Source organism: Urocampus carinirostris, chromosome 5 (assembly GCF_059441175.1).
Source record: "Urocampus carinirostris isolate Australia breed hairy pipefish chromosome 5, RoL_Ucar_1.0, whole genome shotgun sequence".
NCBI classification, from domain to species: domain Eukaryota; kingdom Metazoa; phylum Chordata; class Actinopteri; order Syngnathiformes; family Syngnathidae; genus Urocampus; species Urocampus carinirostris.
The window spans coordinates 15,565,163-15,587,822 of NC_142353.1; the positions used below are offsets into that span (position 1 = coordinate 15,565,163).

The 22,660-nt window shown below is 37.4% G+C and overlaps 1 protein-coding gene across 3 annotated transcripts; it reads left to right on the top strand.

Moving 5' to 3' along the window:
* Positions 1–419: 419 nt before the first annotated feature.
* slc2a11b (solute carrier family 2 member 11b) lies at positions 420–19,528 on the top strand. 3 transcript variants are annotated; one of them, XM_088335045.1, is made up of 13 exons: positions 429–563; positions 6,942–7,333; positions 7,404–7,502; positions 8,460–8,620; positions 10,491–10,615; positions 10,709–10,838; positions 11,776–11,924; positions 13,700–13,887; positions 14,060–14,170; positions 17,544–17,645; positions 17,729–17,804; positions 17,892–18,019; positions 19,010–19,528. In XM_088335045.1, exons 2-13 carry the CDS (start codon positions 7,250–7,252, stop codon positions 19,202–19,204), a joined length of 1,548 nt encoding a protein of 515 aa, XP_088191171.1. In that variant the 5' UTR covers positions 429–563; positions 6,942–7,249; the 3' UTR covers positions 19,205–19,528. The 3 variants fall into 3 exon arrangements, with proteins under 3 accessions (XP_088191174.1, XP_088191171.1, XP_088191173.1); XM_088335047.1 differs by having other exon boundaries at positions 490–563; positions 7,146–7,333; XM_088335048.1 differs by lacking the exon at positions 6,942–7,333 and having other exon boundaries at positions 420–563.
* The last annotated feature ends 3,132 nt before the right edge of the window (positions 19,529–22,660 follow it).

Here is a 22,660-nt window from a genome sequence, read left to right on the forward strand (position 1 = left end):
AGCAACAACATCCCCCAAAAGGTTACAAGGTATATATTTTTCATAGTATTGTGCAATTAAATTTAGCAGCAAAAAAGGGAAAAGAAAAAAAAAGACACAAGATATGTGTTTTTACAATTTTGGGCTCTTGTTTAGGGTGGTGATGGCCCTAGGGAAGAAGCTGTCCACCTATGAAGTCCCCCTCTTCCTTTTTTGTAGATTCCTTGTCTTAAAATACATGAACTGAGCATGGAATACTATTTTTTGAGTAAAGATGTTAAATGTTTTCAACAGTTGATTAATATGTCCCTGAATTGTAATTTTATATTTTTGCATCTGGGTCACAAGCCTCCTTGCCAAAAATCACGAGTCTCAACCCTAAGAATGCATCTTGAGGGGATACAGAACCACTCCCCCCTTTCACTGGCAAATCATATGCTACACCTTGCGGCAGAATTCCGTTATGCAACCTTTGGGTCTAAAGAATAACATTCATTATCCATCTTCAATTCAAACATAATTTCAGCTTTGGTGCTTCTGTCATGGAGCTTCGTGAGGGACCACCTGTTGAATCAATGAAAAGGGTAAGTCAAAATTTTCAAAGAGTAGAACCAGTTAAGTTTATCATATGTCAGACATACATTTTTGTTTTGATGAAATGCTTTGGGTTTCTATATGTAGCCCTTCATTTCATTGCATTATTGTTACGATGCACTATTTTTCATTCTCAAAATGTGTACTGTTATGATAACTCAGGCTAGTCTCTACTACAACGTTCTATATAGGTTTTTCTTCCTTTCATCCTGAGTAGTCTTTGATATATTTTTCTTTTTAAAGTTTTTATAACGTGCTTACCCTGGAGTGCCATGTCCAATCTTGTTGAATTAAATGTTTCAAAATGTTGACAACAATAAAGACAATTCAATTCAACATTAGAATTTGAATTGTCTTTATTGTAACAGTTGAACATTGTCATTCATTTAAGCAGTATCTTCAAATCAAATAAAAATCAGTTTGTATAGCAGTTTTCAGACGTCAGCTGGAATTCATTTGACTGAATGTAAAATCCAGATATTACAACAAAACATATCAACGATAGCACACACGTCCAAAAGACTGTGTCTACATTTACAAATCATGGAATGGAATGTATAGTGTATAAATATGTACTGTACAGATATATCAGCCACACTGCAGCTGGGTGTGTTGCCCATCCATGGCGCAGTTCTGAGGTCATGGTTTCAAATCCAGCTATCAGCTTTCCTTTGCGGAGTTCACATGTTCTCTCTGTGCTTGCGTGGGTTTCCCCCTGGCACTTTGGTTTACTCCCACATTCCAAAAACATGCATGTTGGGTTAATTGGCCGGTCCAAATTGTCCCTAGGTGCGAATGAGCGAGTGAGTTTTCTGTCTCTGGTTGGCAACCAGTTCAGGGTGTCCCCTGCCCACTACCCGAAGACAGCTCGGATGGGCTCCCACACCCCCGCGACCATACTGAGGGTAAGCGGTGCAGATGATGGATGGATGAAATATGTACAGTATATCCATTTGAAGTCAATGAACAATAAATTTAATCAATGTCAGATAAACCTTTTGTAAAATGTCAAGTAAGGTCATATTTATTTGTGACGCCCTTAATCACAAGGCGTCTCAAAGGGCTGCACAGGCTATTGCAAACCACAGGCTATTATTACACCATCCCCTGATCTAAAACCTACATGAGGGCAAGTAAAAACTCAAAACCTAAACATGAGGACAATGAAGATACCTTGAGAAGGGAGCGCACATGAGGTCATCCCCTTTCCAGGGTGACCAGGCTGATTTTGATGTTGCAATACCTAAAAGTATTTGAGATAAAGCAAGTACCGGTACTTTTAAACAGTGTTGTTACCAAAATCCTCGCAAGTCAAAAATCAACTATTTAGACCAGGGGTCGGCAACCTATGACACCCGTGCCAGCAGTGGCACGCGAGGGGTTAACCAGTGGCACGCGACCGAACAGCAAAGTAATAATGATTTTTTTTTTAACGCATTTACCTGAAATTTAGACATTTTCAGTTGCGCACCGTGTTATTTAGAAGCTTTACTTGAAAAGCGCTATATAAATGCAGACCATTTACCATTTACCATTTACGTTAGCGCCCCTCCGTGTGTCAGCGCGTGTTTGCACGGCGCCACGCAAAGGAGAGCTCCGTGTCTTAACCCAGCCAACAAAACACGTGCACGAAATGAATGAATCGTGACGGCTCTTCGAGCAATAACATCTCATTCTTTCCAGCCAGCGTGGACAGAGTACTGGAGCTTTGTGCAAAAAATGACCGTGCTGTCTTGTGCATTATGCCTCGAGAGCGTTGTACCTCGTGCGTGTTAAACGTCATTTCGAGACGAAACATGAACATGAATTCAAGGTGGAGACATTAAAACGCGCAGTGTCCAGGTAGCAAACAAACACAGACCCTAAAAACCTTTGTTGCTGCTAAAAACACCACCACTGAAGCTATCTAACAAATTGCTCACTGAATAGCAAAGCACGGAAAACCCTTGACTGATGGCGAATATTTTAAAGAAGCGTGTGTGTGCGTGCGTGCGCGCGCATGTGCGCGCGCGTGCCTTCTGCATTGCTGCTGTTATTTCAAGTTTTGATATTTTCTGCAACAAGATATCATTGATGAATGGTATAGTAGCTGACCATATTACTTGTTTTCTGATTGTAGTTTATAGTTGATGAAGAATGGTTGATTCTGGTTAATTCTTGTGGTAAAAAGTTGAAGTCAGAATGGCTACATACCTTTCCACATGTTGTTCACATTCATATTTTAGTTAATTGATGAACAAGAATAGTGGAAGATAAATAGGTCAGTTATACCAATGTTTTTCAACCAGTGTGCCGGGGCACACTATTGTGCCGTGAGACCTTGTCTAGTGTGCCGCTGGAATTTTTTCTTTCCAAAAAATCAGGCCATCATTCAGTATTTTTGCACTCTTCAGACGAGGAATTGTAATAGCCATCCATATCAGTAGGTGGCAGTAGATTTTTATATACTTTTTATGTACTTGTTATCTGCTCTTGAGGTAGCACAGTACATTTAATGACTTAATTTGTTTTAAAAAGCGGTTTAAGATTGCACTGTAAAAAACAAAAACATAAAGAACATCATTCTTTTTTTATTTTAAGTATTATTTTCTTCTTTTTATGTACTAATTATGTGCTAATGAGGTAGTACAGTAAAATATTTGACAAAACTTAATTTTCAAACATTTCAAACACATCGACGGACGGTGTGCCACGGAACTTTTTTATAAATAAAAGTGAACCGTGGTTCAAAAAGGCTTGAAAAACACTGAGTTATACGATTAAAATATCTATCCATGTTGTATATTTGGACTGGTGTAAAATGACAGCTCTGTTGGATATTAAAAAAATGTTGTGCCAGTCATTAATCTTGGTGTGGCACACTGATTTACAAGGAAATTTGAAAGTGGCACTCCGCACCGAAAAGGTTGCTGACCCCTGATTTAGACATTAGTTGAATTTCAGGCAGTGGGCAGGGGACACTTTGGACTGGTTGCTAGCCATTCGCAAGGCACACAGATATAGAGACAATTTAGACGAGACAAAATAAATGAATCTTTCACTTTCCCGTGCATGTTTTTGGGATACAAGAGAAAATTAGAGTGCTCGAAACGAAATCCACCTGAGCACGGGGAGAACATACTACTGTAATTCCTTACAGAGAGCTAGTAGCTGGAATTGAACACAGAATCTCTAAACTGTGAAGCAGATGTGCTAACCAGCCAATCCACCATCCTGCAACTATTTACACATATCTTTTTAAATATAATTTAAGTCATGCTATTTGTATGGAGAAAAATCTGGAATGTGTTAGGCCAACATTTATTTTAAGTGGTAAAATGACGAATGATTTAAAATGACTTACCAATTGGTATTGTTGGTGGGAAGTAATCTAAAACTAATTTTTTTTTCAAAATATTTACTTTAATTAGGCAACAATCATTAACATATATCAGAAATATGATTCCAGAGTATAATTTGTCTGGTTCTCATATAGTTGTGGGCTTCAGTGTAAAACATTTGAAGGTACACAATATGTTTTCTTTCCCTTCTTTGTAAAGATCTGATGACATGCTTGTAGGCCTACTGTGCTTTTTTACTATTATTTTTTTAAACTCGAGAATATTTCAGTTTTGTTTTTTTTACGTAAAAAAAATGGACATCCTGGGTAGTCTTTGATATATTTTTCTTTTTAAAGTTTGGACGTTTATACTCACAGCTACTATCATCAGTTTCAAACTCATGCAGGATGCTCGGCAATCCACGCTCCACCCTCCCTCAGAAAATTAAGATGTCCATTCATCATCATTTGCTTGAGCCTATCCTAGCTATCTTCGGGCAGTGGGCAGGGGACACCCTGAACTGGTTGCCAGCCAGTCGCAGGGCACACAGGGACAGACAATTCGCTCGCTCATTCACACCTAGGGACAATTTGGACCGGCCAATTCACCTGACATGCATATTTTTGGAATGTGGGAGGAAACCGGAGTGCCCGGAGGAAACCCACGCAAGCACAAGGAGAACATGCAAACTCCACACAGGAGGTTGTATCTCATGACCTCAGAAATGTGTCGCACACACGCTAACCAGTGCTCCGCCGTGCTGCCCCAAAAGCAAGATGTATTCAACCAAAAAAACTCTTAATGAAAGTGTGAGTCTAAACATTAAGGCACGGTAACAATTAAAAAGTCAGTGTTCCTTGTACTCTTCTGGCCATTGGTTTCATCGCAAAATGTTGTTTACATGATTGTTTGAGAGTATTGAAAGATGAGGCTTGATTGTAATATCAGCAACTAATCTTTCTTGAAGAACATTGCTATACCTTTGAAAAGGTCTGCAAACATTGTCATTTGGACCTACTGAGATTAATTTCAAAATGGTATTCGAAAAACGTTTTTTTTGCGTAATGAGTGTGTGCAAGGTTGTAAGTTTAGCGTGGCCAAATGAGTATTTGTATCATTCCCTCATACAAATTGTAGGAGTAGCTAAATGATATTTAATAACAAGTCATTTTAAATAAGCCCTGAAAATCTGTTTGTTTTTCAATCGTGTTTTCCCAGACTCCGACCAGATAATCTATACAAATCTGATGTAGGATTTCAGATTTAATTTCCTTGAAAATTGTTACATTTTATTTGTCACCTATGGCGGTCACAAACAACAAATTCAAAGATCAATTATATTGGCCGTAACCACTAGGGTAGTAGGGGCACTATTTTCTGTGTTTTGTCTTGGGCAAGTATCGCATCGTGGTGCCCATTCCTCTCCAGGCCAAAATATGTTATTCCATATTTGATTGAATGCGAAACATTCAAATGAAATTTATAATTGTCTAATCTAAATTTAACATTAGTAATCACTTATCACTTATTCTTGAAGATAACATTTCCTGTCTTACAGTCAGAAGGGAGAAATATACAGTTTAGAGCAAACACTGGTACATTTAATGGGGTACTCAATGCTTAACTTCCAGATTTTTGAAATGCCTTTAAATGAGAAAAATTGCTTGTAAATGATTACTATTTAAAGTTATTCACAAGCAGTTTCCAATGGCTTGTAAATTTTGAAAAACCTTTGAACTAATGCAGTTAAACATACAGCCCGCGGGCTGGACCCAGCCCTTTGGATGATTTCATTCGGCCCACCACAAATTTCTTAGTATGTCAGAAGCGAGTCTGCTTGACATTTCCATCAAAAGTTATTATTTTCAACATAATTCTAACCAATGGGCAGCACAGCGGCGCAGTGGTTAGCGCGTGTGCGGCACAGTTCTTAGGTCGTGGGAACCTCCTGCCTGGGTTCAAATCCAGCTACCGGCCTTACTGTGCGGAGTTTGTATGTTCTCCCCGTGCTTGCGTGGGTTTCCTCCGGGCACTCCGGTTTCCTCCCACATTCCAAAGACATGCATTTCAGGTGAATCGGCCGGTCCAAATTGTCCCTAGGTGTGACTGAGCGAGTGAGTTGTCTGTCCCCGTGTGCCCTGCGATTGGCTGGCAACCAGTTCAGGGTGTCCCCTGCCTACTGCCCGGAGATGGCTGGGATGGGCTCCAGCCCCCCGCGACCCTAATAAGGATAAGCGGTACAGCTGATGAGATGAGATGAGATGAGATCCAAACCATATGCTTCCTCTGGCCACAAGAGGACCATAAAGGGTATACTCTCAGTTTTAGTAGGCTCGGCCCTTGTTATTTTGCATTTCTTTCTTATTCATATCAAACCAGTACGGCAATTAAGGCAAAAATCATATATTTTTTTAATCGCTCCCCACTTGAGTTTGGTGAGTGTATTGAGTTGTAAAACTGCATTACCTCAACTGTTAAAATAAACCAGTTAACGCAATCAATGTCAAACATGAAAATCATTTTTATCCATTGTTTGTGAATAAACATGTTACTCTTAGAAAATATATTTCTCATCCATGATTATATAGTATGCAGGGTAGGGTCCTAAAGTAGGCTGAATGATAAAGCATCATACTGAAAAACTATGGTAAGTTGATATTTTTACTGATCCGACCCTGCTTGAGAACAGAAAGTTTGGATCCGGCCAAACTAAATTTGACATCCCTGACCTAATAACCGTTACAAATTGAAATTCTGAAATTATTTTCTTCTAAATGTATACATCATTCTTGGCATTCAAGAATGGTCTTATGACAAGCCAATTGGGTCGGCTGGAGTAACAACTGAGGAATTTTTCTGAAAATGTGACTCCCATCAAGTGCAAACGTAAATCCAAAGAAATTTGAAGAGGCTTTTTTTGGAGGGAAATGCTGCTTTCTTGGTTCATTGGGGTATCACTGTAAATATCACTTTGAATTTATGGTTTATGGGAGTTACATATACAAAAAAAAAGCTTGTATGTTAAAACAACTTCTCCCTCTCTTTCAGAATTTGCAATAGTGCAGACTGCTGTGAGGCAAATACAAAAAAATGCTTGTTGCACTGTAAAATCAATCATTTTTGTGCTGAGTGAATTACTAATTAAGCACGGATTTTCGAGGAAATACACTTGGGATGGCCTCATGCGAGAAGATAAGTCAATTGTTCACACACTACAGTCGCATTAGGCACAAGATCACTATGTTGTTGCAGGATATAAGCAGCCTCTTGCAACAGTCGACCTCTACTTGAGGAGTACCTCACACAACAGACACTTTGGATATTCCTACTGGCACAAAGCAGCAGCGCACGCAAACATGTCAAAAGAAAATTGGGAAAATAACTATGAATATACCCCTTTGTTAATTAAAGAGCATGAAGAAACAAAGCCCGCATTGAAGGTATGTGAACTATTTTGTTAAGTTGTGTCAGAATGACATATTTTCTTTGTGCATTTCTGCTTTTGTGCAGATCCCAAATAAAAGGCTTCTCCTGGCTACATTCGCTGCTTGTATCGGAGGGACCTTCCAGTATGGATATAATGTCTCAGTGATTAATGCGCCAACCAAGGTAATTCAGTTTGTTTATTTCTTTTTCTTTTTTTTTTCAATACTGAACTTGTAGTGTGGAGCTGCAGATATTGAGGAGAACATATAGTAAAATAAAAACAGAACTATTTGTCGATTTGACCCTAAGCTGTCCTTTCAGTTACTCGCTAAGAATATTACTGGAACAGCTTTTTTCCATCTTTACATCATTGCAAAAATTCACTTATGAAGGATAGTGACCTCAGGAAGCTGTTAAGTGGACATTCTTTCATTATCTCTATTTCATGTTGATGATATCTGGGTATTGTCTGCACAGCCCTTTGAGACACCTTGTGATTAAGGGCTATACTAATAAACACAAGTTGACTTGACTTAACTAGGAATGTGTTAAAACTAGATGATTCATATTTCAAACAGAGCAAGACAATTGAAAACGTTTTGTTTTTCACATTTTAGCATATTTTAGTTTCATTCATTGAGAATTACAGTAAATGAGAAAAAAGTGAAATAATTAAGAAAATACTTTCATGGGCTTTTTTGGTTTAAAACAGGAGATTTAGTTTCATTTGGGAAAAAAAATTAAATTTTGTCATTACTAATTACTAACTTATATTTTTTCTTATTTCTTTTTATGCACTTTTTTTCTTTTTTTTTTACTATGTAGTTCTACTTTATTGACACAATATTTTTGTGATTTCTTGAACTGGACATTTGATGGTGCTTTTTGTGATGTGGATTATGATTTTCCTTAATTTTCTTATTTTTTTCTTTTTTTTACTCATTTGCAGTGTGCATGATACGAAAAACACACTGAGGTTAATCATGTCCACCTCGCTCCCCGGTTTTTATATACTGCAGGAGTCACCCAAAACATATATATATATATATATATATATATATATATATATATATATATATATATATATATATATTTTTTTTTTTTTTTTTTTAACTCTTTTGTCCCTTCTCATGTTTATAGTATATACAAAGTTTCATCAACCAAACATGGACAGAACGTTACCAAAGCAACATTGGATCTGGTGTTCTCACTTTAATGTGGTCTACTATTGTGTCTATATTTACCCTTGGAGGACTAATAGGAGTGTCACTCGGAGGAACACTGTCTATGAAGCTCGGAAGGTATGTTGTTGTTTTTTGTTGCTGTTGTAGTTTCTTTAACATTAAATAATGAAACACGTGTGCTTAATACAGTAACTCTGTGAAACCAACAACATTATAGCAGGGTTTATGGTGCTTTGTAAGCCTGGCAGGCAAACGGGCTTTTCTCAATCAACAGTAGGCTGAAAGCCGACCGCTTTCTGAACTCTATTCCTTCATTGCTATCTGTATAATAAAGTGCGTTTCCACTCAAAATAGTGATTTTAACATTTGTTGATTGTGTGTGTGTGTCACTGGCGGGCTGTGCATTTCACACCTCAGCCTTCAGTAGTGCTACTTTTTGAGTAAGCCAACTTCCCATAACTATAAAACATTTACTGCAGATAAAGATGCAACATATATAAAAAACATTAATAATAACCTCATAAAATTGCATTATTCAGAAATTTAGTCTCATTTTACTCACTGAAAAATCTTTTTTATTTGTGCACAGAATCGATCCTCCTTTCTTTCCCCAAGAAGAGTTCAATTACCGGTACTCTGTAGCACAGATTGTTTGTGTGTTTTAGTTCCAACAAGAACTTCTTTTCTATTACTATTTTTATCCCAACACATTTTTATTATCTTATTTTTCTTTTTTAAGTCATTAGTACGTGTTAATCCTGGAATGTTTTGTCTAATCTTTGTTGTTATCAGTGACACAATACAATTTGATTTAATTCAAAACAATGTTTCGGGGGAAAATAGTTACGCCTGATGTGAAGATAAAGCAAAGAGTAAGAATTAATGTTTTATTCAATACTATAAAAAGAAAAAATACCAGAGTGCTTAGTTATCATCGAAACCTAAGCAATAGGGATGAGCGATACTGGGAAATTTGGTAGCAATCTAATCAATGCAAATACCGGGTAGTAACAATCGATACCTATCTGAACCAATACTTTTTGTTTATATTTACAGTAAATACAGTACAAAGATTTAAGGCACTAATATTGTTTTATGTTTTAATTAACTAACTACAATGCTAAATTGAACAGTATGAAAATAATTAAAATATTCTTACTATGTTTTACAACAAAAAAAGCACCAATGTAACCAAAAATGACTACGATACAGTACCTTTCATTGCAAATACTGTAAATAATACAATGCAAAAAAAATAGCAATACAAAATACTCCTGCCACAACAACTATTTAAGAGAGCTAAACCCAAAATAGCAGTAATGTAACAAAATTACAAATACTGTATACCAATGTCAGAAAGACAATTAAAATACTTTCCATTGTACAATGTTATAACACTTAAGTCTGTAGTGCAATTCAAGTGTGAACAAAATTAGATTGTATTTGAAAGTTATAGTGTATGTATAATCCTAAAAACCACCCAACAACATTATTATGATAGTTAAAATGTGAAGACAGTATTGATCTCAAAAGAAAAGTTGTCGATCCTTTTCAAGTACGCTCTCAGTATCAATGAATTCTATATCTGGATCAATTCAACCACCCTTACACCAAGTAGTGAATAAATGAGCTTTGGGTACAACAAGAAAGCTATTGGCCAAGGAAATAAATATTTTTTGTCTTCTGGAAGACACATGAAGAAAACGACTAGTCAGAATCAGCAGTAATACGACAAATGAAGAATTTGGTGACAAAAAGATTAGCAAAATCAACAACAAAAAATTTAATCATTTTATTTTGGAACATTATTTTTTTCCAATGCAAGGCTGTAGGTTGTTATTTCATGAAACGGCTTCTCTGACAAATAGCATATGCCATAAAAATATTGTATCACTATATAGGCGTTTTAATAACAATGTCATTACAACTGTTCATAGGATTATTTGATGCAAGCATGTGATACAGGCCATGTGTTTGTCTAATGCAGAAAAGGAACATTGTTGCTCAATAATGTTGTGGCCATTTTGGCAGCCCTGATGATGGGTTTGAGCTACCCGACAAAATCCTTTGAACTTATCATCCTTGGACGACTTCTCATCGGAGTGAATGCTGGTACTTAGTGTTTAATCTAATTTTGAAATTGAATAAATCACATTTGTGCTCAGGGAGTTTTCAATTCATTTCACCTGGGTGTCTTTTGCACAGGTATTGGTCTGTGTGTTCAACCCTTGTACTTGGTAGAAATTGCTCCAACATCCATCCGTGGCATCATGGGAATGGGAACGTCTGTTTTTGTGACAGGGGGCATACTCACAGGACAAGTGATCGGCCTTAAGTAAGAGTATTTCTTTTTTATCCTCTCGCTATTTTGACATTGTATTTATTGTGTTTTAAACATGGCCACATAGTAATCCAATGGTGATTTACATAAAGTGCTAAATTTTTCAGCAACATTCAAGTCATAATACCATGTTAACATGAATGAAAATACTATTTATTTTTTCAAGGCTTCTAAATGGATTTAAAAATAAATGATGCATGATGCACAGATATTTATCAGACAGATAATGGCAAAAACTGATATCACAGTTCAGTCAAATAACTACATTGAAAATGCACTTTACAAATGTTTTAAATGTAAAAAAAAAATCAGAGAAACTTAATAACAATAACAATTTGTTTGGACTACAATAATTTCTTGTTTAAATTGTAGAAAGCTTTGCTTATTTTGCTCACATTTTTCTTGTTTCTTGAGTAAAATAAGGTAAATAATCCCCCAAATTGGCTAAACTATCTAGGACGGTCAATTACTAGCATCATGAAAACAATACCTAATATGAGCATAATTATCATCAGCATTCTGTCATATCAAACAATTTTGCTCATTATAATAATGTTTTTCCGATTTTTATTTTCAGTCAGAAGAAGAAATTAAAATATATATAACATGAAATCAGGCGGCACGGTGGCTGAATGGATAGCGCGCAGCCCCACGGTGCAGGGTCCAGGGTCCCATTCCAGCAACCGCAGCCTCCGTATGCGGAGTTTACATGTTCTCCCTGTGTTTGCATGGGTATCCCCAGGGCACTCCGGTTTCCTCCCACATTTCATAGACATATATGACAGGTTGATTGGCCGGTCCAATTGTCCCTAGGTGTTAATGACCAATGCTTCTCTTTGGACGAATAATGAGAATTTCAGTTACTCAAATCTCAAGGCACTTCTGTATGTGTAAATTAGGTTGATGCTCTGACATTTGTGTGCTTGATCAGAGAGCTCTTGGGTAAAGAAGAGCACTGGCCCATTCTGCTTGCTACCACGTGCATCCCGGCAGTCATGCAACTCATGATTCTTCCCTGCTTTCCGGAGAGTCCGCGCTTCCTGCTCATTGACAGAGGAGATTACGAGGGCTGCAGAAAAGGTGAATTGAGTTCTATACAATACATGCTTTGTTTGCTTCTTTTTGTGTCTCTAAACTTTTTATCCAGTGCACGACGGTGGTTGAATACGGTCTGTGTTCAAAATCACTCGAGGCAAGAGAAATGTCTTTAGATTATCAGTGTTTGCTGTGATCACATTTAGTTTAGTGATTCATATGCGGCCCCTTCTCAAGGTTTCCTTATTCTCCTTATGCTGAGGTTTTTAATTTTTTCCTTGCCCTTATGGAGGTTGTAGATCAGGTGATGGTGTAATAATAGTCTGTAGTCTGTAGCCCTTTGAGATTCCTTGTGATTAAGGGCCAACAAATAAACATGACTTGTCTTGAACCTAGATCCGGGTTCAGCAACCTGCGGCACTTGAGCCATATGTTTTTTTAGTGCCACCCTGGTGGCTCTTCGGAGTTTTTATATATGTGTTGCCTGCCACATCATTGTATGCGGCAGAATTGAAAGAAAAAGAAAAAATGAGCCACAGTGACTTGCAGTTTTAAATAAGTCCACTGGGTATTGCTGTAATGGCTGACTACTATTAATCAACCAAAGAACATTGAGGAAACCCAACCCTTTGTCATTTTACTTAAAATAAAAGTCACAGACGTGTTGTTCAAGGCAATACAAAAAACACAAAATCTTTAAAAGATAGCACCTGGCTGTCTTTGCAGAAGTTAAAAGAAGTCAAGTCATTTTTATTTGTATGGCCCTTAATCACAAAGAGTCTCAAAGGGCTGCATAGGTTATTGCAAACCACAGACTATTATTACAGACTATTATTACACCATTCCCTGGTCTAAAACCGACACGAGGGCAAGGAAAAACTCAAAATCCCTAGCATGAGGAAAATGAAGAAACCTTGAGAAGGGACCCAACATGTGGTAATCCCCCTTCCAGGATGACCAGGCTGCAATGGAGGTTGCAATAACAAATAAAACACAGATATTGTCAACATGAAATACAGGTTATTCATATGCTATAGAGTAGAAGTGTGTTTTGAGCTTAGATTTAAACATTTCCACTGAGGTTGCAGATCGGATTTAGCTCCTTTCTTTAATAGATATGAAATCAAACAGCAACATTCCCATATTCATGAAAAAAAATCAGAAAAAAACTTTTGAACCATTACATCAATTATTTCAATTAGTGTTTGATTTTTTGGTCACTTTCCAGCCTGCGTGAGTTTCTTGAGTTAAATAAACTGTCGGGGAAATTAATTACATTTTTATCCTGCTTTTTTTTTTACAAATGCACAGATGATAAACACTACAAGGCATCTAATCTTAGTAAAAAAAACATATTGAAGAAAAATACCCACAATAATCCCTTTATAATCAAAACTTACATCAGTGAATCATAGTTTACTGGTGAGACTCCAAAAAGAACCCCAGCCTTCCGGGTAAGGCACACTTTTCATGCCATTCATTTACTAGTCTGGCCCCCGTAAGAATGTTTTTTCAACCATTTGGCCCCCCGAGTTAAATTAGTTTGACAACACTGTTGTAGGACACACACAGATCAAATATTCTTAATCTTTTTAAGGCTGTAAAAATCTTTTAAAAAATACAGAATGAGTAACTTTTATATAAAAATCCCTTTTTTATTTTGATTCTATAAAAGGCTTAAACAAGGCATTTTTTGCGGCTACAGGAGTTATAGTTTTTTTTTAGTCTGTTATGGCTCTTTCAATATTTTCAGTTGCTGACCCCTGACCTAGATTTATAATGAACAGCAATCACGATAAGCATCATCTGGTTGCATACAGCCCTCAGGCAGCTTCACGGTGCAGCTGACTGCGATAAAGAAATAGAAGACATTGAGAAGGAAAAGAACAAGACGGAAGGAATCAAGGCCAAGAACCCCTGGGAACTCTTAGCGGACCGCAGTCTACGATGGCAGCTTCTCTCCATCATTCTTCTCAATTCAGCTCAGCAACTGAACGGAATCAATGCAGTATGTAATGCGTTGTCTGTTTCGCAACACAGGGCTCATGAATGACTCTCAATGTCCATGTCTTGAACATCAGGGGCCCTAGAACCCACATTTGAGAACCACTAACCTACTTAAATTACCGTTATGGTAACTCTAAGAATTTAATTGGGTGTTCTGGTTTATTATTTTGCAGATATACTTCTATGCAGACTATGTATTTACGCAAGCAGGAATTCCCAGTGAGCGAATACCTTATGTCGCAGTTGGCACCGGTGCCTGTGAATGCATCACAGCTCTTACCTGTGTAGGTATTTTCTTCATTTCACACTTTTTGAGTTTGAGCCTCGATTATAATAGATTTGACATGTTTGTTGTACTTATTTGAAGACATGGTTTCATGTCGCTTTCATTTATTCATCATTGAATTTAGTTGAATTGAATTATATTTATTGTCATTGATTTCAATGTTCTGAAACATTGTACGCAAAGAGAATAGTCAAGGCACTCAAGGGTAAACATGCAATAAAGACTTTAAAGAGAAAATGAGAAGATAAAAGACTGTCTGGATGAATAGGGAAAAATTACAATGTAGTGCTTAAACACTGACCCAAGTTATAACAGTAGTACAATGTTTAGGAATAAAAAAGAATATTGAATCGTAACAATAGTTCAATGAAAAGTACAAAAACAATGAGTAGCAAAAAAAATCCCAGAAATAAGTCGCAAGGTATATGTTTTCACAGTTTCGTGCAATAACATTTAGCAGCTACTGATAAAGACAAAGTTAAGTTGTTAATGTAACATCAATTGCAACCTGGTCATCCTTCAAAGGGGGATTACCTTAAGTGCGGCCCCTTCTCGAGGTTGCTTCATTCTCCTCATGTTAAGGATTTTGAGTTTTTCCTTGCCCTCGTGTAGGTCTTAGATCAGGGGCTGTACAAATGATCCTGACTTGACTTGTCCAGGCCTCAATTGACAACCATACACGAGTTCCCTGTTTTCTCAAGAAGAGCTATACTGTAATTGGCCATGAGGTCTGGCAGTGACCAATAGCAGTGACACAGAGTGATTGGACAAGTCACAATACGACATTTGACATGATAATGATCCAACAAATATTAAGATAAAAAACAGGAACTAAATACACGCAGAAAAACGAGACAAATGAGAATAATTTACATTTGACTACAGAGTAAATAATTTTTGGCTTTTGGTGAGATGTGTCCCAAAAGTTCGTTACATCGAGAACGAGGATTCTCTTTGGACGAATAATGAGAATTTCAGTTACTCAAATCACAGAGGGTCTGATAAAAAATGGGCTAATAGCTGTGGGCCAGAAGAATCTAATGCTGGAAGATTTTAAAAGTGAACCTAATTGAACCTACTGAAAACTAAATACCTAGTAAGCTATATTCATATATAATCAGATAAAAAAGCAATATTTTCTTCTGACTCTCTCTGTAATCTTTGATTTTCAACAGGCAATAAAGATGCATTTATTTTGTATAAAATGCTTCATAACATGAAAATGAAATGAAAGAAGCTGGTACTATTCAGGCACCATCAGTAGCCTTAAGTTTTTGTCTTAGCCAATTTGGTTAGAAATGCAATAAAGATCAAAATGTAGTCACCAAAGATAACTCTTTCTTGAGAGTGAAATAACCGAGAAAAAATATACCCAACGGCATAATACATTAGTAAGTCAAAATGGTCTTAGGGGCCTTGATATATGCGATCAGGTAGGTCACAAAGCATTTTTATGGACAAAACTGCTGATATTTTGAATTATATCATCACATTCATAACCAAATGAATCACATTATTTTAATAATAGGCTTTAAATCAATTTTCTGGCAAACAGAGAGCAATTGTCTCAATCTTTTCACTCATCATTTGTGGTATGATCTTGTTCTGTAATGTTTTCATCCGTGATTTTATCAAATTAAATGGAACTATTTGCAGGTGTCATGAACCAGAACAGGACGAGAACCCAAATGCGTGACGTTTCTCACACAAGCATTTTATTTCACGAAAAATGTGGAGTCATGCACGTTAGGCAGCTGTCTGGCATGGAATGACAGGATTGATATCGAAACAGGATATCAAAATTAAGCAGGACAGAAAATAGACGGGAACGATACCGGACAGGAAATGCATGCAGGAAACCGGACAGAGTCAAAACCCACGTCTTGCAGGGCAGAGGTTCGTTGATGGACTGACATAGGGAGATGAGAGCACTGAGTTTAAATAGAAAAGAAGCCAATCTGTCAACGAGCCGCAGCTGGCGCCACACGGGCAGGGCCAATTGGGCACCATGGCAACCGTGACAGCAGATGCTTTTTGGTTGATATGCAAGACATTACATTTCATAGACATTATATGTATTGTTTAAATTGTCATGAATGTTTTGTGTTCATTAGTTTTCAACTGTCAAAGTTAACACAATAGAAGTTACTTGGGAGTGTTATATTTCTAGGATGTCTTTACATGATCAATTTTTCATTCTTTATTATTTTCATCCTGGAAGGGGGAATCCTACTTGTGAGGCCCCTTGTCAATGTTTCTTATTTTCCTGGTGCGGAGGTTTTGAGTTTGCCCTTGCCCGCATGCTGGTTTCAGATCAGGGGATGGTGTCATTGTAACTTGTGCAGTCTTTTGAGACATTTTGTGATTATTATTAAAATAAAAAAATCTTCTTTTTTTAAGGATTTTATTTTGCTTGATTGAGCACGGCGGCGCAGTGGTTAGCGCGTGTGCGGCACAGTTATAAGGTCTTGGGAACCTCCTGCGTGGGTTCAAATCCAGCTACTGGACGTACTGTGCGGAGTTTGTATGTTCTCCACATGCTTGCGTGGGTTTCCTCCGGGCACTCCGGTTTACTTCCACATTACAAAGACATGCATTTCAGTTGGATTGGTCGGTCCAAATTGCCCCTAGGTGTGAATGAGCGAGCGAGTTGTCTGTCCCTGTGTGCCCTGCGATTGGCTGGCAACCAGTTCAGGATGTCCCCTCCCCACTGCCCGATGATTGCTGGGATGGGCTCCAGCACCCCCACGACCCTACTGAGGATAAGCGGTGCAGCTAATGAGATGAGATTTTGCTTAATTGAGCCTTTTTTCAGCCCTCTATTACTCAGAATAATTTAAAAGTAATGACCTGGTAAGAGTTATTTCGGGAATGCATATCAAACTAATCGACATTTGCGCTAAAAAAAAAACAATGAACAGAGTAGTTCTGAGCTTCCCCCCCAAACATTGCGATCCCCAGTGTAAACTCTTTTTTTAGAGAAAATACCAAGCCAAATTTAGCAAACAAGTTGAAAAAAAAGCAAATGCTTCCATAATGAACAGTAAAATTCATCAATCAATTTGTCTTTTTAATCAACTTAATACTGGTTGCAGAGGAATTTATTGTTTTCTGTTTTGATTTACACTCCATCGGAATTTCATGGAATTTCATTATGTTTGGTAAAGTTCTGATGAATATAGCTTCATTTAATATAAGAGTTTGACCTGGCTGTTGCACTGATATGAGAGATGGTAAAGTTATATGGCACATTTCCGCTCTATAGTATAAAAGAACAGAATGAATGGATCAAGGTCACGGAACGCCCTGGAAGAAAAGGCTTTCTATTCACACAATGTTTTCAACCCCGTCATGTGCTTCATGTGTCACAGGGTCTGCTTATCGATAATCTTGGCCGGAAAATGCTCATTACCGGAGGATACACGCTCATGAGTATCTGCTGCATTTTGTTCACTTTGGCCATTACTTTTCAGGTACCGTGTTGCACGTATCAATCGTGTAAACGAAACCGATTAGCATGTCATTCGTCAGTTTGTGACCTCTTGTCTTCTTTCAGGAAATCAGTCCAATTTTCCCCTACCTCAGCATGGGATGTGTTTTCGCCTTTATTTTGAGTTTTGGATTAGGGCCAGGTAACCATTTTCATTTGTGTCATTTTAATGATTACGGTAATTCGGTGGATACATAATCCCATTTGTGCGTCTTTGTTGTCTCCAAAGGCGGTGTGACTAACATCTTGACCATGGAAATGTTCACACAAAATGCCCGGCCTGCAGCCTACATGATTGCGGGCTCCATCAACTGGATCAGCTTTTTTTTCGTCAGCATGGTCTTCCCTTTTATTGTGGTAATTATCAAATGGGATGCTAAACTGAATAAATGATCCACAGCTGAAGCTCAGATGTTATATACAGGGTAAACCACTGTCAGGAGGACATATTTGGCTAATGTTAACATATGATGAGCACATGGTGGATACTCCCCTAATTAGCAACGAGATTGGATTACTTTCGTTAAATTAATATGACTAGCAAATATATCTTTACTATCTCTGATTGCATTACAGTACATTATTAAGAGATGGGACAAGCTGGGTAGTAAAGATATCGTTATTATTCAAACTTAGGCAGAAACCTTATTGTGCTCTACAAATGATTCTGAGCCCCCTTGCTGTGGTCTGTTTTTTCTTTTCACCCTTTTAAATTTAAAAACTTTATGCATTGAGAATGAAATTTTACTTTGTGTTGATGAATGTTAGGTTTAAGTCCCCAACATTTATGATAAAACGCTCTGAAATAAAAGACAAAGAGAATCTGATTAGTTAGAATCTTGCAAGGAGAGGATCGGAGAATGTGTACCGCCAATCACCCAAATCACTCTGAAGAAATCTCCGATCTCTCCCTTCTTTTTATTAAGGTTTCGCCCTGTCGTACATGAGTCTCAATTTTCTGAAGGGAGGGGTTCTATCTAACTAATTGAGACCGCATTCTAACTGTTGCTACGCAGAGTTAATTAATCTTCTTTCGCACGCCTTGCTTTCCGCCCGATGATCACAGCTGGTTTCTGTCTGGACACTTCCTTTCTTCTTTCAAGGCTTTCGGTGAAAAACAACTTGAGTTATTGCATGCCAGGTCAAGTTGTTTCTCATTGGTATGTAAGATGAAAAGAGACAGACTGTACAAAGACCAACTCATGGCTTTGAGGAACAGTTTACGGCTGAAAACTCTACAAAAAGGGCTGAGAACACTTATAACATATTAATGCCAACTGTAGGATAAATATATGTATATAATTCCAACAATGAATATATGTGTGACTATGCTTTGTGTTTCCACAGCTCAGTCTGAAGCAGTACTGTTTCCTGGTATTTATGGCTATCTGCACCCTGGTGGCGCTTTACATCTTCATCATCATCCCAGAAACTAAGAACAAAACGTTTCTGGAAATCCAGAATGAGTTTAATATTGGCAAAAAAACTAAGCGTCAGGAGAATGATGGTTCTGGTACAACACTGTTGGCAACCTCAATGTAACATTCACTGCAGCTCAGGACTCTTGAGTGAATACAGTACTGTATTTGTTGTTTGTTTGTTTCCCCATTGAACTGTAATATAAATTAAAGGTTTTGTTATTGGAATGTATTGATTTTTATCCGCAGTTGTTTTAAACGGACTTTGACTTCGTGATTAAGTACTCTTCTTCAAAACTACAAACCATCAGAACTATGTATCGGAACTAGTAAAAGACACATGAATCTTGTTTATGTGGTTGGTGATTGGGAAGGGAAACAAACTACAGTATTTACACTAAATATGAACCTCAATCAAAACAAAGCATCAGTTAATACTGCATTACACAATGACGTCCTTAATATGAGTATCAGTTATTAATATATTTTATGTATTTATTTAATCTGTTGTTTTTCATAATTTCACAATAATAATTATCATGAATAATCAATAATGTATTTATCATTCTTCAAATGACCTACTGTGCACTGAGATTTGTTGAGTATTATTTGACCATTAGATGTCACTGTATGGTGTAGTGCAACTGAAAACTTCCTTTGCACGCCCATGGAAGGAGTCAAGACGCCATCTTGCGGGGAGACGTGGGCCGAGAGGAAAAAGGCTGGAGGACTAGTGAGGAGGCTGGTCAGAGACTCGAGCGACACTAATTCGGCTAATTCGGCCATATCCGATGGAGTTCACTTAGTTAAATTGTTTATGAAATTAAATCTGCCCCGGTGTGAAAATGTCGGCTATTTTTATTCATCTTTTCCATCAAGAAATGAGCACGCATTGCTGGGTGAATGTAGTTTGTGTTTGGTTAATGGAGTCAGATAACTAATTCGAAAAATTTGGTAAACGATACATTTTAATACTAAATTCCCAACAAGGTGTATATGATGGTTAATGTATGTTTGTGTATTATTCATTATTCATCTTGTTTTTGTCAATGAATTACGTTTTTTAACCACTAGTTGGCGGTAAATAGTAAACAATTTCCCTTTTGACGGTGTGTAATATGTAACCTCTAAATGTCGCCGTATAGTATAATGCAACTGAAAAATGAGTGCTATAAAGCACGAGGATGAAATGAAATGAAATGAAATGAAATGAAATGAAATGAAATGATCTGCATTTATATAGCGCTTTTCAAGTCAATGACTTCCCAAAGCGCTTTACAATGTGCTCCACATTTCCCAATAGCGGCCTTGCAGCCATGTAAGGCGCTAACCTGCTTATTGGGGGTATTAGGGGTTCAGTGTCTTACCCAAGGACACTTCGACATGTAACACGGACGAGCCGGGATTCGAACTAGGATTCCTTAATCCCAAGACGAGCGCTCTACCTCCTGAGCTACTGCCGCCCCCAAAACACAAACTATGAGGATTCAAAGGGAACAAGCCTCATCTCATTTTATCTCAGCCATTTGTGAACAACAAAGAGAACAAAAATAGAAAAAGAAGAAAGCAACAAGAAAGAGAGAAAAACGAGGAAAAAACTAAAAAAATGGGATGAATAAAGAACACAAAATAAGGAAAAAAAATGAAACATAAAAAAAGGATGAAAGAAGGGAAAAGAAGAGGAAAATAGCATATAGAAAGAAAAGGCAGAAAAAGGACGCATTAGAAACTGAAAAAGTAGAGAACGATCTGAGAAAAAAAGAGAAAAAGCAGAAAAAATATAAAAAAGCAAAAATGAAGGAACAGCAGAAAAAGAAAAAGAAGCAAACGAAAGGGTAAAAAAAATAAAGGAAAACTGAAGGGGGAAATAAGAAAAAAGAAGAAATATAAAAGTAAGGAAAAAAAGAAAGAAAAAGATAAGAAAAAAGTCAAGACAAGTCACGTTTATTTGTATAGCCCTCAATAACAAAGAGTCTCAAAGGGCTGCACAGACCACAGATTATTGCAAACCACAGACTATCAAAAACCTCAATATGAGGAAATGAAGAAACCTTGAGAAGGGACTGCACATGAGGTCATCCCCCTCCCAAGGATTACAAGTCTTTTTTGCAAATATTTTTAAATATCACTAAATAAATGAGTAAGAAAATGACGTTGAACCAGAAAAAAAACTTTTCTACTTGTGTTTTTGGGCTGAAAAATAATAAAAAGTAAAAAGAATAAAGAGAGAAAACGAATAAAAAAGAAAAGAGAAAAAAGAATTAGGAAGGAAAATAGACTTCTCGATAAGCCAGATGTTTAATCAAACAAATGTAAATTCCTCCACCTACGGCCATTAAAATTAGCATTATTATTATAATATGATTTTTCATGTATTTTTGCTAATTATTTGTATCAAAACGTTTATTTTTCTTGTATTGAATGTTTTTTTTACCTTATGACGTGCTAAATAATACACACTTCCCTTTATTTTGATTCCACTATGACAGGGGTCGGAAACCTATGACACGCGTGCCACTGCTGGGTTAACCAGTGGCACGCGAGCGCACGGCAAAGTAATAATGATTATATTTTAAAAATGCGCATTTTTACCAAAAATTTGGACATTTTCAGTTGCGCGCTGTGTTTACGGTTGCGCCCCTTCTCTTCAACGTGTACGAGTGCGTGTCTGTGCCGCGCCTCGCAGAAGAGGAGGGATCCATGTTTTAACCCAGCCAAAGAAACACCGGCGCGCAATAAATGAACGAATAATGACGGCTCCTCGGCGAAAACATCTTGTTCTTTCCAGCCAGCGTGGACAGACGAATGAGGCTTTGTGCAAAAAATGACCCTGCTGTTTTGTGCATTATGCCTCGAGAGCGTTGTACCTCGCACGCCAAGTGTTAAACGTCATTACGAGACGAATCATGAACATGAATTTAAGGATGAGTCCAACAAGGCGGAGACATTTAAACGTGCTGTGTCCAGGTACGGCAAACAAACACAAACCCTAAAAACCTTTTGACACTGCTAAAAACACATTACTCGCTGCATAGCAGAGCACAGAAAACCATTTACTGATGGCGAATATTTTAAAGAAGCGTGTGTGTGCGTGTGTGCGCACGCGCGTGCCTTCCGCATTGCTGCTGTTATTTCATATTTTTTTGATTTTGATATTCTCTGTAACAAGATATTATTGATGAAGGGCATGGTAGCTGTCCATAGCACTTGTTTTTTAAATGTAGTTCATTGTTGAAGAACGGTTGAGTATGGTTGATTCTTGTGGCAAAAAGTTGAAGTCATGGATGGCTACAGGCCTTTCCACTTGTTATTCACATTCATCTTTTAGTTGATTGATGAACAAGAATAGTGGAAGATAAATTGGTCAGTTATACCAGTGTTATTCAACCAGTGTGCTGGGGCACACAAGCGTGACGTTAGACCTTGTCTAGTGTGCTGCTGGAATTTGCCCAATTTTATCTTTCCAAAAAATCAGGCCATTATTCAGTATTTTTGCAATCTACAGACGAGGAACCGTAATAGTCATCCATATCAGTTGGTGGCAGTCGATTTTTATATACTTTTATGTACTTATTATCTG

Bases quoted from the DNA above. Each gene is read 5' to 3' on its own strand.
- slc2a11b (XM_088335045.1), top strand. From the start codon at position 7,250: ATGTCAAAAGAAAATTGGGAAAATAACTATGAATATACCCCTTTGTTA. The intron at 7,503-8,459 runs GTAATTCAGTTT...TCATGTTTATAG, and splicing joins TGATTAATGCGCCAACCAAG to TATATACAAAGTTTCATCAA. The intron at 14,171-17,543 runs GTAGGTATTTTC...CATGTGTCACAG, and splicing joins GCATCACAGCTCTTACCTGT to GGTCTGCTTATCGATAATCT.